Source organism: Lissotriton vulgaris, chromosome 7 (assembly GCF_964263255.1).
Source record: "Lissotriton vulgaris chromosome 7, aLisVul1.2, whole genome shotgun sequence".
NCBI classification, from domain to species: Eukaryota; Metazoa; Chordata; class Amphibia; order Caudata; family Salamandridae; genus Lissotriton; species Lissotriton vulgaris.
The window spans coordinates 1,671,709,786-1,671,727,152 of record NC_141695.1 but is presented as its reverse complement, the minus strand read 5'-3'; the positions used below and the strand labels follow the sequence as shown (position 1 = coordinate 1,671,727,152).

Below are 17,367 nucleotides of genomic sequence, written 5' to 3'. Positions count from 1 at the left end.
TTGTTCAATGGTGTAGCCTTTAAAATAGTGCCACCATTACAAGATATGCTGCAGGAAGGATGGGAGGAGGGCCGGCTACCAGTCTACCAGCGGATAGCCACTATAGTGGTAATACATAATCAGGGAAGACCACCCGAACTCTGTAGTTCCTACAGGCCGATTTCCCTCCATAATGTTGAGGTCAAGGTTTTGGCCATGGCACTAGCGAATAGGCTGATACTGATTATTACCAAACTGGTCCACTGGGATCAATCGGGCATTATGCCCAGTAGAAGTACTCTGCCCAAGCTGCAAAGGCTATATGGGGTGCTGCACACGACAAGCGATCCCACTGGCCCTCAAACAGCATTGATGGCGCTAAACGCATCTATGGCCTTCCACTATATCGAGTGGCCATACATATTCGCTGTGTTAATGAAGCTGGGATTTGGCCCGAACTTCTGCAGGTGGGTGAAATTTCTCTACCAAGATCCAATAGCCCAGGTAAGAGTCAATGGGGTGTTGTCACAAGAGACCCATGATATGGGGCATTGTGGCACCGGGGGCTGGGAAGATAGCGTATCATATGCGGACAATATCTTGCTGTATCACCACTCTATTGCCAGGGTGCTCCACCTCTTCGATTTATTCGGGAACTACTCAGGATACATGATAAACTGGGCTAAGTCAATGGTGTTTCCACTGGCGGGATCCCCCACAAGACTACTAGTTCGATCTACAGCGCCTATAGTTCTGGAGGGTTTTAAATACTTGGGCATCCAGATGGTACGGGATCCGCCCCTGTTTTTCGAGAAGAATCTCAACCCCCAGTTAGAGAGACTCCACAGCAACTTACAACATTGGCGAGCCCTTCCATTGTCGCTGTTAGGGTGGCCCTCTTCAAGATGATGGCACTACTGTGCTTGTTGTAAATCATGCAAAGTACCTTGTATCCTCTATCGCCGACTGTGTTTCGGAAGGTTGATCAGGATGTTCGAGAATTGCTATGGCAAGCAGGCACGCCCAGGATAACGCTGCATACGTTGCAAAGAGGGGTATACGATGGTCTGGTGGTACCAGATGTAAGACTCTTACTGGGCTTTGCAGGTGGTCAACGACTGGGTGTACACAGAAAGAGATGAACCAGCCTACCGGGTGGACCGAGACACCATGCCCGCAGGGAACTGTGAGCGGCTGCTATATGCGTGACTGAATGACCCTAGTTGGCCTCCACACACAGCGACAGTTGACATGCTGGAGGGAGGCAAATCTGGCTCTGGGGTGGCAGAACAAATTGACCAGCAGAACACCGCTTTGGCATAGTGCTAGGTTAAAATAGGTGTCATCGCTTCAAGGATTCTCAGGTTGTGCGACCATAGGCATAGAGAGACTGGGAGACGTGTGTAGGGAAGGGCCCCCACTCTCGTTTGAGGAACTCCCAACTGGAGTTTGGACCGGTAGAGACCCAGAGGTTCCATTAACTGAGACTCAGACATGCACTGTTGACACAGCTAAGGGGTGACACCTCCCTACCTGACTATTCTCCTCTTGTAGACAGACTTCTGATTGACTTTATCCCAGAGAAAGCAATTTTGACAATATACCGCAAGCTCATGAACAATCTGCCTGACCAGTTGACAGCCTTAAGGGCGGCCTGGATGGATGAGCTGGGTAACATAGATGAGTGGCAGGAGGCGCTTCATGGCCCGCGAGACGTGGCAATATGAATGCACTTTTGACTGATCCAGCTCCAGATTTTGCATCGCTCCTATTACCCCTCGATGCTGATACACAAGATTGGTAGGGCACCATCACCACGTTCCCTCATATCCTGTGGTAATGTTCTCAGCCCAATTTTGGGGAGGGCCACGGCAATAATTGCCAGGGTGGTGGGTACTGACATGCTGCTGGACTCAAAATGGCATCTGCTTCTAATCAAGGGGGCAGGTGGTCTGGCCCAAATATGTAACCATATGGCTTACGCTGGCGGTGGGAAAAACAATATTGCTAGTGGGTGGGGGCGCCACTTACCCCTTCGGTAACAGACTGGGAGAGGGACATCGATTGATGCCAGAGAGCAGAAGAAACGGTACACAAGAGCAGAGGATGTGTAAAGAAATAGGAAAAGGTGTGGGCACAGTGGCGTGCGTATAGGGTAGTGCTGGAGAGCCAGGTGGACAGTGGAGTGGCCCCAGATGACTAGAGAATTGTGCTCCTTTAATGATGCCTGTGCCTTATTGGCAAAGGGGGTTCTGTCACACCCTGTCTTGTGTCGGCCAAGCCCATGTAAGAGTATCCCCAATAAGCATGCTTTGGGAAATGTTATTGTGCTGTCTGCTGAGCGTGTTTATTAAAGAGTTTAAAAAAAAAATTTTAAATTCAGGAACACCAGTTTCCTTCTGTTTCATAGTATTGGTGAATTTCAGAAACTCATTTTGTATATTCAGCTAGCTCAAAAAGTTTGTTGTAATTTGAATTCCCTTCTAAATCACTACAATACATCGATGCATCTTTCTCACATTTTTGTGTTTCAAAAAGGGGTCTAGAGGTCCCAGTATTCTGTGTGTTTACAGGGGATCTACATACAGACCAGCTACGCTTGGTGCGAAGGTGCAACCCATACTGGTTCTGTGACATTGTAAATGAAGAGTCTACGAATTTCAAGAAATTCTGTGTGAGAGCATACTTACAACAATCCATTACCATGTTCATAGGTGTCTGGAAAATCCATTCTTCTTCGAAGAGGACTTCTTCAATTATGTTGAGGGTTTCTCCATGTGGTAGACTTGTGTACAGGCTTCCAATGTCTAAACCCATAAGGATGTGTGTCCGGGTTGTACTGTGTATCATTTAAGAGGTTAAGAACTGCCTTTGTGTCTTTCAGTTATGTATTTGTCTTTTGGACAATAGGTCTCAGGAAGGCATCCGCAAATCTTTAAATGGTTCCAGGATATATCCTATCCCGACACTATTGGTTGCCCCGGTTGGTTTATTCAGTGTTTTGTGGATTTTTGGGATTGTGCAGAAATCAGGGGTTATTGGATTTTTATTAAGGAATTCTCCTTCTGTAGTAGGGGATCTCTGTGTATAGTCATAATCTAGTGAATAGTCCCGCCCATGTGCGTGGACTCCAGAGCAATCAAAAATAATCTCTTAAAGTGTCGAAAAAATGCAGAACTGCACAGACACTTAAGAGAGAATTAAAGACAGATAATGCAGCCTATAATCAGGCTACACTGTCCAGTACTTCAACTAGAAATTCCACCAAAAATCCACAAACAGCAAAGTCTGTCCAGATTTCCCTTGCCTTAGCAGCAAAAAACCCTCTGGAATGATAGAGAGGAAGACATGGACAGATAAGCCCCATAGGCTGCCATTATGTGGCTCAAAACAGGATACTGTGCCTTTAAGAGAAATTTCCAGAACTTCACAGTATCCCAAAATGCACTGCAGGTCCCTTTAACTTTCAGTTCTTGTTTCCGGCTCCTGCTAGCAGGACCCTGGAGCATTGAGCTCTCCCTTTTCAAGGGTTTTTGGTGATTTTTCACTACTTTTTCAAAGTTAAGTGCTTTCTAAGTACTTTGGTGCCTTTCTCCTTGGTTTTGCACTCTGTTCTATGTCAAATATACCTGCATTATTCGACAAATGGCCGGAGTGCTCCAGGAAGAAGGCCAAATCGGATCCCCATGAGGTGTGTATCCTCTGCCTTCCATCTTCCCATGTCCCAGAGGAGTGTGTGATCTGTCAAGGCTTCTCTGGTAGGACCCTGAAGGACAGAAAGAAGATACGGCTTCAGGGCCTTGAAGAAAGGAGGCTGAAGGCACAAGGTGGGTCTGGAGGGGCTTCATCTGCCCATGCTGAGGCCTCTGGGGGGCTCCCCAGGGGCAGGAAGACCAGCAAGCGTCCCCATTCTCCGTCGGGGTCGTTTGCACCGACTTCAGCGTCAAAAGGGATGACTACGGTCTGTTCCCAGTCGTCGGGGGCGAAACTACGTCGACGCTCAGCGTCGAAGGACCTTACCAGGCCACCATCGAAGTCTCCGGTGACTGTTTTGTCATCGTCGAGTGATCGACGTCGAAAGGCCCGTTGTCGGCGCTCGCCGTCGAGGCGACACCGCCGTTCTCCGTCGGCAAAGAGGAGACGATCGTCGTCGAGGAGATCCTAATCGTCGAGGGCTGGATCGCCGTCGATGCGCAGGCGGCCGCCGTCGAGGCGCAGGCGGCCGCCGACGGGTCGCTGTTCTTCGACGTCGAAGACAGGTGGAGGAAGACCTGACGCCGGGGGAGGTTCCCCATCGTCCCAGGCTGGTGGAGATGGTGGTTCACCGGGCTCAGTGTACTCCGAAGTTTATACCCCGTTGCAGAGGCAGGTTACGCCACCGCCTCCGTTAGCGAGGGGTCTCCCACCAAGGGACCCTACTCCTCCTCCGTTACCACCGCCTCAGCCCGTACCTCGGTTTCCAGACAAGCCGCCTCCGGTTCCTCTGAGGTCTACATCACTGCCTAGGTTTCCGACTCCGCCCAAGAGGACTCCTAAACCGAAGGCTCCGGCCAAGCCTAAGTCGCCCGCTCCTGTGGAGCCGGTGGATCGACCAAGGCCAAAAAAAGTCCCGGTCACGCTCCGGGCGGAGAGGAAGATCGTTGCCATAGGGGGTGGGGTTCTAGGTCCCGCACGGACTCCTCCAGGACCCGTTCCTACTCGCCGACCTCATCGGACTCCCTTGGGACCAGGGTGTCTCCGGTGGACGACATTGCTACATTCCAGGAGATTCTCCTGAGGAGGGCTGCGAAGCTGGGTATCACGTGACGGCTCCAACACCTACGACGTGCGTGATATTCGAAACGCTTCACAAGAAGCATTTCTCGCCCTCTTCTACCACTAGTGCCTGGATTGGTGGAACTGGCTGAGGAGCTGTTGCTCACACCAGCGGTGGTGAAGGCCGCTCCCTCCAGACTTCTAAAGAAGTACAGGGCCCCGGATTCGGACCCTGCCTTTCTGAGAGTAGATGCGGTACCGGATTCGGTGATGGTGACGGTGGCCAGGAAATTGCACTCTACCTCCCCGTCATCCACCGTACCGCCAAATAAAGAAAGTCGTTGGATCGACTCGGCTTGACGGAAGGCTTGTGGGACTGCGTCCACAGCTATGAAGGCGTCCAGCGATGCAGCTCTGCTGGGACGTTATGACCGGGCACTTTGGGACTCCCTGCAACAGTTCGTGGAACTGCTACCAAGAGACAAGAGGGAGGACTTCCAAGAGATCCTCAAGGAAGGGATGCTGGTGTCAAATCAGGTCATCAGTGCGGTGGATGCCTCCCTGTTGGCTGCCCATGGTTACTGCCATGGGATCAATCAGCGGCGTAATGCCTGGCTCAGGCTTACGTCACTCAAGCCGGAGGCCCAGCAGCGGGTGGCCAATCTGACCCTTTTCCGGGGAAACATTGTTCGGAAAACACGCAGATGATAAGATGGCCCGCATGAAGGCGGAGGCAGAGACCCTTACGGATGTGGGCTTGTAGAAGCCCAAAGAGAGGAAGTCCTACCGGCCGTTCCAGAGACTGTTCGGTGCTCAAGGACGGGGACAGTCTTCGGGACAGCAGCAGCAACAACAGCAGCAGTTCCGGAGACCCTTCCAGAAACGGCAGAAGGGTAGAGGAGGACAGCAGTCCTCTACTGCGAACAAGGGCCCGGCCGGGTCTCAACCCCGAGCGGTTACTGCCCCTTCATCCGTTACCCACTCCGGTGGGGGGGGAAGCGTTCAATTTTTTCTGGCAGAGTGGAGAAAAATTACTCAGGACAAGTGGGTGCTGAATATTGTTTGCAATGGATACAGTCTTCGGGTCATCAGCCCACCTCCAGCGATCCCTCCGGTAAGCTCACAGTATCAACTGCGCGAGCTCCAGGCGGAGGCCGATATCCTGTTAAGGAAAAGGGCGATAGAAGACGTACCTCTGTCTCAAAAGAGGTCTGTACTCTCAGTTCTTCCTGGTTCGCAAGAAGGACAAGAACGAGTTCAGGCCCATTCTGGACTTGCGACAGGCAAACAAGTGGATTCGCAGAGAAGTTTTGCATGCTGTAGTTGCATCAGATTTATCCTCAGTTGCAACAGGGAGACTGGCTTTGTGCAATAGACCTACAGGATGCGTACTTCAATGTGCCCATTACATGCATACGCAGGACGTTTCTGCGATTTTCAAGTCTGCACCAACCACTATCAATACACAGTACTGCCATTCGGGCTGAAGTCTGCGCCCAGGACATTCTCGAAGTGCATGTCAGTGGTAGCGGCACACCTGAGGAAAAACAAGGTGTTTGTCTACCAGTACCTGGACGATTGGTTGATCAAGGCCTCCTCTTTCTCGGAAGCTCAAGCACAATTCCAGAAGACGTGCGTTCTCTTGAACAAGCTGGGGTTGCACATAAACATGTCCAAGTCTGTCCTGACTCCGGTCCAGTGCATTCAGTACTTGGGAGCCACCATCAATACGCTGTCGGCAAGCGGGTCTCCTTCGGAGGAGCGACGGCAATCGATCCTTCGGAAGGTTCAGGCTCTTATGGCCGCTCCATCTACAACAGTGAGGACGGTGTCTTCTCTACTGGGGTCGATGGCCTCTTGTATCTTCCTCACTCCGCATGCACGGCTGCATATGAGACCTCTGCAGGAGTGCTTGGAGGACCAGTGGGACTAGAGGAGAGGTTCTTGGGACGACAAGATACGACTGTCGCTGCATGCTCTTCAGTCTCTGAAGTGGTGGTGTTCGGCGGAGAATCTCCTCAGAGGGGTTCCCTTCCACAAAGACGTTCCTGTTCAGACTATCGTGACTGATGCGTCTCTCCACGGCTGGGGGGCGCATTCAGGAGACTTACAGATTCAAGGGACGTGGTCCCCGATGGAGTCCACGTACCATATCAACTTCCTGGAACTCAGAGCTGTTCACTTGGCACTGAAGGCCTTTCATCCCTCCTTTCGGATCAACTCTGCTTGTACAGACGGACAATACGACCACGATGTATTACCTCAACAAGCAGGGGGGCTCGAGATCATGCACTCTGTCGCAGGAGGCGCAGGTGATCTGGCACTGGCTTCTGGCCAGAGGACTAACGATAACGGCTACCCATCTGCCAGGTGTGCAGAATGTTCAGGCAGACGCACTGAGCAGACTGATTCAGGAAAACCACAAATGGGTCATAAACGACGAGGTTCTAGGAGAAGTCTTCGAAAGGTGGGGAACTCCAGATATAGATCTGTTCGCCACCGCCGAAAACAGCAAATGCCGAGACTTCGCCTCCAGGTATTACCAGCAAGTGACGCTGGGGAATGCATTATGGATCAACTGGTCGAACAGCTTTCTGTACGCTTTTCCAACCATTCCCCTGATTCCAGCGGTGCTCATCAAGTTGTCCCAGTCCAGGGCACGGATGATCCTGATTGCCCCGGAATGGCCCAGGCAGTGGTGGTTCACGGACCTGCTTCACCGGTCTCTCCTTCCGCACATACAGCTGCCGTGCAGGCCGGACTTTCTCACGAAGTTCGGGGGGGCAGATGTTGCACCCCAACCTCTCGTCTTTGAGTTTGGCGGCATGGCTCGTGAGATAGTGCAATATGGCAATTTGAATCTGTCTGAAGACTGCATTGACATACTGAAGGAGGCAAAGCGACCTTCCACTCGGACTTCTTATGCTTACAAGTGGAAGAGGTTTTGTATCTGGTGTCAGTCCAAGAACTATGATCCGACGACGTGCAAGGAAGACGTCATCCTTCCTTACCTTCTACATTTAGCGCGGTCTGGCCTTAATGTTCATTCCATTAAGGTTCATGTTGCTGCATTGACTGCCTACAGGAAAAGCCCTTCACAGACTTCCTTCTTCCAGATGCCTGTGATCAAAGATTTCTTGGAAGGCTTGAAGAAAGTATTCCCTCCTGTCAGGCTTCCTTCGCCTTCATGGGAATTGAATGTGGTGCTGTCCAGATTGATGAAGGAGCCTTTTGAACCTATTCATAAGGCTTCGTTGCAGCACCTGTCCTGGAAGGCGGCGTTCCTCGTGGCCATTATATCGGCCCGCAGGGTGAGTGAAATTCAGGCGTTGTGTTGCCAGGAACCTTACACTGTATTTCATGCTGCTAAGGTTGTTATGCGTACTCACCCTAAATTTCTTCCCAAGGCTATTTCTGATTTTCATGTCAACCAGACTATAACTTTGCCTACGTTTTTTCAGAATCCTTCATCTCCAGCGGAAAGGTCTTTACATTCCCTGGATGTTAGGAGGGTGTTGAAATTTTATCTGGATAAGACCAAAGATATTTGTAGGTCAGACCAATTGTTTATCAATTATGGATCCGTCGGGGGAGGAGCCAAGATGGCGGACGGGACGGACGTGTGAGCTCCCGGCTCCGCAAGCCGTCTGCCTTGCAGCACTATCCTGTTCTTTATCCGATCTCACACCGTGTCCGAATTGAGGGGAAGAATGCCCAGAAGCGGACTGCTTTCTTTTGCTACCTCCGCCGTCTAATTTGGAGCGGAACTCGCTGAGTTCGCCGACCTCCGGAGCTGCCCGGGTGGCTGTGCCGATCGCCACCGCAGGACAACGCAGGACCTGGCCGGCAGAGGAGAGGGGGAGGTGCGGTTGACTACGGGAGCATGGCGACCGCTGAAATGACCAGCACATATCTCTCCCGGTGCAGAGTGACTCCCCTTTGCTGAGGTGCGTGTCTGTGTGTAGTTATAGCCCTCCACGCAGCGCTTCCCCCCGCCCCGCTACCCACCGCCTGGACGATCGCCATCTTGGGGCGATTCCCGACTGCTTCACGCCCGCATTGAGGAAGGCGGTGAGGCGATTCTTGAGTATGGCGAACCCCTTGCTGTGAGCTCTAACCGCTTGCTCTCTCCATAGCGAGATCGCCCCCCTCTCCTTATTACAGACTTCCTAAGGGGCTACAATGGCGCCCGTCCCTAGGGTCGAGGAGAAGGCTGCTCCACCACTCCTGTCGAGCGCTGCCCTGTCTGCGTCCGGACTGGAGGCGGACCCCAGGGCAGCGCCGCATGCAGCGGATCTGCTGCTATCTCGGAACACTCCGACATATGGGGATATCCTTAACGCCCTTGTGGACGTGGGGACAATATGGCGACGGAACGCTCAAGCACTACTGGAGAAGATCGAGGGAGCGTCCTCTGGTGCAACGCGACCGGGGCCGGCCGGCCCCCTGCTGCCCCCAATGTATCCTGGCAGAGGTACACAGTTACAGCATGAGAGGGCTGAGGTGCGCAGTGTCCCTGGCAACATTGTTGTTGGTTTTCTCCTCGGCGTGTATCCTGATACAGTGTTGCCCCCCACTTTGAGAACAGCGACTCTATTTCCACAAGGGCTCCGTACATCGATCTTCCAGTCCCTGCCCTCCTCTGAGTTGCTTGCCTTCGGTGCCGTTTTTCTGCGGTGGTGGAGTGTGTGCTGTCGGGGACTGACGGGGATGCTCGACAGACTTGTTGCTGGACCTGATGGTGACCGGGGACGCCCCTATCCGTCTCCTTTGTTTTCTTCTGATCTGGAGCGGCCATTTTGCCCTATTGCTCTATCCGGGGAATGCCCGGAGCGATGGCCAGCCCTGAAGGGACTTTGCCGTTCAGGACAGGGCTGAAGATGTTCCCTCGTTGGTTTCGCTCAGATGGACGATGGAGACCCGGACTGAACTGCGTTTTGATATGCTGTCTGTATTTAGCGTGCTCCTTTCTCCCCGCTTTAATTCATACTTTCTGGTATTGTTCTCTGTTTTTCTGCGCGGTGTTGGACTGTCTAGTGGAGTCTCGGACTTTGGCGCTTCCTCTGCATATGCTACAGTAATATCCCTTCTCATCTCGATTTGTGGTTCTAGCTTATTGTGATTCTTCATGTATGAGATGGTACAGTGTAATGTTGATTGGGGACTCTTGGGTACATTGTATTTGGCCCCCCTCCGGTAATCATGAACCTATCCTTGCTACTGTGTATGGGGGGGGTGATGTTTTTCGGCTGGCGGAGTTCGGGAGATTTGGTGTGTAGTGGGCTCCTCCCCACTTTCCCTTCCCTTTTTCTTTCTCTATGAGAGTTTTAGATTAGATTAGTCTTTTCTTACTCTCTATTCCTTATGTGGGTTCTCTTGGGGCGACAGGCATGTTAGTAGGGGGGGGTGGGCCGTAGCCTCTTCGACGTGCAGGGTGGGGGGTTTGGGTTTTTACTTTCTCTTTTTGTTTCTATGGCCTTCTTCTTATCTTCACCCTTATTTTCTCTCTCTTCCTATATATCTCGGGTCAGACGGGAGGTTGGGTTTGGTTCCTCACGGGATGTTCTTTGTGGTTTGCGTCTAAGTCTGTATCACATGGTTTATTGATTCCATTATTAAGTTTTTGATTAACTGCATCTTCATTGAATGCTTACAGAACTTGCTTTTCCTTCCTTTCTCCACTATCGTCTGAGGGCGCATAGCCTGTTATGACTTTTCCCATGTAACGAATGTCCCTCTTATGTGTCCTTGGATCCTTTCTAGTTGCTATATAATGAACCCTTCCATATCCTATCATATTGTAGGCAATCTAGATTGTAAATCCTGTTGTGATATATTGACTGGGCGGGCGCCTATTGGGGCGACATCTATTCCTGTGCTTGTGTGTCCTTACTGTAAACGATTTACGCCAATCCTTTGTTAGCGATGTATAATTGGCAGATCTCCTTCACGTGGCTCGCCCGCTCAGCTACCCTGTCTGACTTTAGGGTGATTCGTCAAAAACATAAAATGAAACCCTCTTTATCCTTTTCCTGTGACTCCTTGCTAATCCACCGTAGTGTTTTTACCTTTTACTTGTTGCACCGCAAGGTTCTCCGGAATGGTTGTATGTTGTCATAGCGGCCGGCCCGCAGTGGTTGTAGGCTGACGCTGTGTACTGTGTTCTTAAAATAAAGGTTTTCAAAAAAAAAAAAAAAAAATTATGGATCCGTCAGGACCGGTCTTGCGACCTCTAAACAGTCCATCTCGAGGTGGATTGTGTCCTGTATACAACTGTGTCACCAGAAAGCTAATAAGACCTTAGGGGGTAAACCTAAGGCTCATTCCACCAGGGGCAAAGCTGCCATGACTGGTTTGCTCCGTAATGTTCCAATTGCAGAAATCTGCAAGGCGGCCACTTGGAAGTCGGTCCATACCTTAGCCAAGCATTACTGCCTGGACACTGATGCCAGAGCCGACGCTCGGGTTGGGCAGGCTTCGCTGCGAAATCTGTTGGCACAATAGTGGTGTTATTTCTTTTTTCTCCACCGCCGCTTTGGTGTGGGGATGGGCTTGCCATTCTATTCACTAGATTATGACTATACACAGAGATCCCCTACTACAGAAGGAGTAGTTTCTGTCCTGTAACTCCAGTTTTGTAGTAGGGGTATCTCTGTTATAGTCATAAGCGCCCACCCTCCTCCCCGGTGGAGAGTTATTCATGTAAGGAATGCTACAGGTCTGGCGTGTTACGCCTTCAAAAAGAACTGAAAGTAGAAGGGACCTGCAGGGCATTATGGGATACTGTGAAGTTCTGGAAAGTTCTCTTTAAGGCAAAGTATCCTGTTTTGAGCCACATAAGGGCAGCCTATGGGGCTTGTCTGTCCATGTCTTCCTCTCTATCATTCCAGAGGGTTTTTGCTGCGGAAGCAAGGGAAATCTGGACAGACTTTGCTGTTTGTGGATTTTTGGTGGAATTTCTAGTCTAAGTACCGGACAGTGTGGCCTGTTTATAGGCTGCATTATCTGTCTTTAATTCTCTCTTGTGTCTGTGCAGTTCTGCATTTTTTCGATTGCTCCGGGGTCCACGCACATGGGCGGGACTATTCACTAGATTATGACTATAACAGATACCCCTACTACAGAACTGGAGTTACAGGACAGAAACTACTCCTTATTTATAGTTCAGAGGGCAACTTAACCATGTATGCTTTTTCACGCTAGCATATTCATAATATGCACGCTAAAGATTTTCACAGGTAAATACCATCTTGTTCATTGTATTTGTTAGTTCTTTAATGTCTTACCTTGGAATAAATTTCAAATAAAACAATGCATCTAGCTGTCTTCAGGACTAGCGTTTACCGCTTTTCTCTTCTCTTTCAGCTTAGGCTAATAGACTGGGGATTAGCAGAGTTTTACCATCCTGGCCAAGAATATAATGTCCGTGTGGCATCCCGGTACTTCAAAGGACCCGAACTTCTTGTAGACTATCAGGTGAGACTGAGCTGCAGTGGTTGCCTGAGCATTTCCTTAACTTGTAGATCATTCAGGTACAGATAAGTCTGTCTAACATGGGGCCTGGTGCTAGTTTATGGATGGGAGTAGCACTCTTGGCTTACTTTTTGCTTGTAAAAGTGCTAGAGGTGTTGTACTTGGGCCTTCATGAGACTTGCCAGTGATTTATGGAGATTTGATCATCAAGTGCAACAGTTTTTTTTATAATCTGGAAATGAGCCATGAATCCTTCAGAATGCACTTTACTGATGAATTATGTCATGTAGCAGGGTTTGGTTTATTCGTACTGACAGATATATTGGGAGTTGAGATTTTCCTACAGCATTCCTATGGGGAAAGAACTCCTGTGTATATGCGTGAAAATGTGTTTGTATATATTTATATGTGTGTGTATGCATACCCTTGCTAGTTCGTGGTCTTTTGCACTGTAGATTGTGTGTCTAAATGAGTTAGGGCAGGGCTTTGTGGTGTTTGGTCAACTTGTTTCACTGCTGACGGTCTTACTGTGTTTTAGATGTATGATTACAGTCTGGATATGTGGAGTTTGGGTTGTATGCTGGCCAGCATGATCTTTCGGAAGGAGCCATTTTTCCACGGGCACGACAATTATGATCAGGTGAGGAATCGATTGAAACACTCATTACTGATTTGTAATATAATTCTCATTTCCTTAAACACTAGAAGTTCTACGATGGAAGGCCATTATGCTACTTTCCCTCCAGGTATAATAAGCCCTATCCCATAGCTCTAACCAGGTTCAACTACCGCCATGGCACCTGTACAAATGGCTTCACTATGCGTGGGGGTGGGCCCTCTGGTGCAGCTCCTTTCAGCAGAGCCGTAACTCTGCCTTGACACATCCATTAAGAACTGGAGCACCTACAGTGCATTCAGAAATTAGTGTGCTAGATTAGTCTTTAAGGGTAAGCTTAAGCCAGGTATTGTAGCTCATCTTCTGTAATGTATAGAATGAAGTCTGTCTCTACACCTTTTTTTTTTTTACCAAAGTTTCACTTTGCCAAACGCGTTTTCTCTCTTCACTGTCGTGAGGTATTATTCTTACTCTGTAATAACTGTTAGTGTCACTGTTTGGCTATTTGAATACCCCCCCATGCCAGCCTTCCTGCAAGGCTGATCCATGATACAAATGATGCAGACTGGAAAAGCCCAGGCAACTAGATTAGTTCCCAGGTAACCACATCCAACCAGAACTCTGCTACTTTGGTTCCTAGTCGGCGTATGTGTTTTCAGATAATTCTACCACCACAACAAAACTTTGTAATCAGGGACTAACTTAACCTCTGCATTCAGCCAACGTTTAACCCAGCGAGGGCCCTTGCATCGGAGAATGGTAAGGTCATTTCATCCACCTAGTTGCAAAAAGCATTTAATTCAAGCCCTAGTACCGGTCCTAAATTACGGTAACCCATCCCATCTTACATGTTGGAGTTTTTTTAATGTACTAATCTCTGACATTAAAAATGTCTCCTTGATTGTCCCAGCCTGCTTCTCCCTCTCTTTTTCTTCTACATCTCTTGCCACCTCAACATCATCCCAGTTAAATTGTGCTTGCTTGCACCCACATCTCATTTAGCACTTAGCAACTCAGACAACCACAACACATGCAATTCCCTGCACACTTGAATCGTGAAGGTCACAATATTGTACTGGCGGGGAAGTGGAATAGTTTGGCGAGGGACGTTCTATTGTGCAGCTCGGTAAGAGCTGTGCGCAAGTAAGATTGTTTTACCTTTGATAAGGAGACTGAATCCATTCAGTGCTTTGTACTTTTGGGGATGTCTGTTATACCAATAAACGTAGGGTTTTATTTTGTTTACTAATTTGAGGCTGCTGTAAACCTTTGGTTGCGTTGTGGTGACTTGATATTAGCAGTAATTCAATATGTACGTTGGTGTATGTGAGAATAAATGCAACTTAAACTCAAAATATGGTTCAGCTTTTGTATTTGAAACATCTACTGGATAAAACTCCAAATGTGACACAATTCTAACTGCAAAGGTGATTCTGCTCGAAGATAGGAATATTTTATTTTACCAGATATATTTGTTGCACAATAAATGATAATTACTTGGTGTTTTAGCTTTCCGACTGTAGTGGTTTTTTGTATGGATATTCTTCATGCTTAGTAGTTTCGTATACCAAGACCCCAGTTTGTGAAGGTGATTTTTCAGAGCATGGGTTATCACTGGGTAGCTATTCGGATGAAGGATTGGAATGGATTTTGCCTAACCCTTGTGTATGTTGTGTAGTGGATGGTACCTTTGGTGTGGTCACAGTGTGGGTTCGGGTCTTATGGCCCTCCATCGAACATGTGACAACTATTCTTGGTTGTTGTTTATTGGCTACCGATGAACCTTTTAAAGGTGGCACTGGTAGTGTACTGTGCTGAAATTGTGGCAAGAATGAGACTATTTCAGTGGAACCCCGAAAGGCTAGCCTCCGAGATAGTCCCACTTCCTTATGTGATTGAGGATTTATCACAGAGCTTCAAGTGGGTAGCTTCCATTATATAAGCATTTATTTGTACTATGGATATGTACCTATGTATGTGTATTGCTTTGTAGAATCATGTAGAAGAATGGTTTTAAAAAAAAAAGTACAACACTTGAAAACCAGAGTTCACCTAATGCATATTTAATCTACATAAACTTACTTTATGCATCTATATACCTTCCATGTACTTGGATCTATATATGTATTACTTTTCTCCTAAAAAAACATATTCAATGCTCTACCCTAGTTCTCACCCTATACATCTCTCAATATATCTTCTACCACAACTCTAACTCGTCTTAAACATCTTTCTACTACTCTTTCCAATACACTACCCTATTTCTCACTATACACCTCTATCAATATACATCCACTTTAAGCCTAAACCCATACCCCTATTATGATCCCCAAAATAACCCTTTCTAGACTCACCCCTACTCTACCCCTCCTTGCATCATCTGACACCTCTTTTACTATACTGATCCCTCCCAAAACAAACCTTTCTAAACTCTTCCCTCTGACTTTTCCACTCCACATCCCTTTTACTTACCCCAAGCCTCCGCCTACTGCTATGACTTCCAAAAACAGAAGGCTAAATTCTTCACTCTTCTATCCCTCCACTATCCTTTTCAGTCAAAATAACAGACTAACATGTCCACTTCTCAAATTTCATATTTCACTTCACTAATTCACCACTAATCCTTTATGGGTTCCAGAGTAGAGTGCTACTTGCCGAAAAAGCGATTAAACACCTCATCAGGGGTAGCAAGCACTAGATAAATGCAAACCTTTTTCTCTTCTATCCCTCCGCTATCCTTCTGTTTCCAAATAACTGATTAACCTATCCATTACTCAAATTACTTTCATATATCACTATACGAATTACACACTAATCCTTTATGGGTTCCGGATTAGGGTGCTACTCACCGAAAAAGCACTTTGATGCTCCGTAAGTGCTATATAAATGCAATTACAATACAATGTTTTAGTTCTAAAGTCAGTACTTCAAAAGCAACCTCAAACACTGTAGGAAATTTGGATTATTTAAGGTAGGTGACTACCCACCTCAAGGAATAATCACAACCCATATCCGGGTGAACCCTCAAAGTCACTAAATTAATCTGAGCTCAATGCCCTTGTAGCTATGGCAGACAGGCTTAACTTAAAGCAGTATCTAAAGTATTATGCACTACCAAAACTGTAATTAAGTTGAAATGCAAAATAATAAAAATTCCCAGCCGAATTAGAAAAATTTGAATAAACAAAATGACAAAAATCCAATCAAGGGATCAGGAGATATGAACGTTTAAAGTAAGAATTTTTCTGTAGATGGGGATCTCTGTGTATAGTCACAATCTAGTGAATAGTCCCGCTCATGTGCGGGGACCCCGGAGCAAACAAAAATCTCTTAAGCTGTCTTCTGTGCAGTCCTGCATAGACACTTAAGAGAGAATTAAAGACAAATAAGGCAGCCTATACCTGCAATGCTACACTGTCCAGTACTTCAACTAGAAATGCAAAGGATATTCCACCAATATCCTATTCAGCACAGTCTGCCTAGTTTCACCACAGAGAAACTTCCCCCTTCACAAAATCCTTGGAATGATAGAGAGGAAGGGATGGGCAGACAAGCATAGGCTGCCATTATGTGGCTTAAAAAGGGATACCGTGCCTTTAAGGAAACTTTCCAGAAATCTCGGTATCCAATAATGCACTGCAACTCCCTCCACTTTCAGTTCTTTTTTCCGGCTCCTGCTAGCAGGACCCTGGAGCATTGAGCTCTCCCTTTTTTGGGTGTTTTGTCTAATTTCTTTCACTTTTCAAGTGTTTCACTCGACGTGTTTTTGTTCCTTCTTCCTTTTGCTGGAGTTTTCCGGTGAGTTTGGCCACTCTTTTGTCAGATATGCCTTCCTTATTTGACAAATGCCCTGAGTGTGCCAGGAAGACTGCCAAATCTGATCCACACAGGGTGTGTATCCTCTGTCTCCCTTCTGCTCATGTCCCTGTGGATTGTGAGATCTGCCAGCAGTTCTCCAACAGGACCCTGAAGGACAGGGAGAAGACTCTGCTCCGAGGACTGGAGCAAAGAAGACCGCAAGATCAAGGTGGGTCTGGGCATGGAGAGGCCTCTTCCTCTGCCCGTACTTCGGCCTCTGGGGGCTCCCAAGGAAAGAGCAGGCCAGAAAACGTCCCTCTCGACCGCCTCGACGTCTGTGTCGAGAGGGATGACCACCTTCTGCTCCCCGTCTTCCCAGGGCTCTGGGCCGAAGCGACGTTGCCGTTCGACGTCGAGGGGAGTGACGTCGAGACCTCGGACGAGGTCGATGTCTAGGACCCCTTCGTCGTCGAGACGCCATCGACGTCGTGAAGGGTCTGGAAGGCATTGGCGCTCGCCGTCGAGGCGACACCGCCGTTTGGCGTCTACTCGACGTTCGTCATCGAGACGAAGATCATCGATGTCGAGATGAAGATCTTCGACGTCGAGAAAATAATCTATGTCGAGAAGGCGATCGATGCCGACATGCTCGACGTCGAAAAGGTCAGCGTCGAGAAGGAAAAGATCAATGTCCAGGGGGCGTTCTAAGACCAGGACTGAGTCCCAAGGCTCTGTAGTCAGCCTTT

General features: G+C 48.3%; 1 protein-coding gene across 2 annotated transcripts in view; it reads left to right on the top strand.

The window, feature by feature from the left end:
- Positions 1 to 17,367, top strand: part of CSNK2A1 (casein kinase 2 alpha 1) — a 139,692-nt gene that overhangs the window by 88,759 nt on the left and 33,566 nt on the right. For both annotated transcript variants that reach the window (XM_086932722.1, XM_086932723.1), the window contains exons 8-9: positions 12,100 to 12,210; positions 12,746 to 12,847. In XM_086932722.1, the coding sequence (XP_086788848.1) occupies positions 12,100 to 12,210; positions 12,746 to 12,847 (213 nt within the window). The remainder of the gene's footprint in view (positions 1 to 12,099; positions 12,211 to 12,745; positions 12,848 to 17,367) is intronic.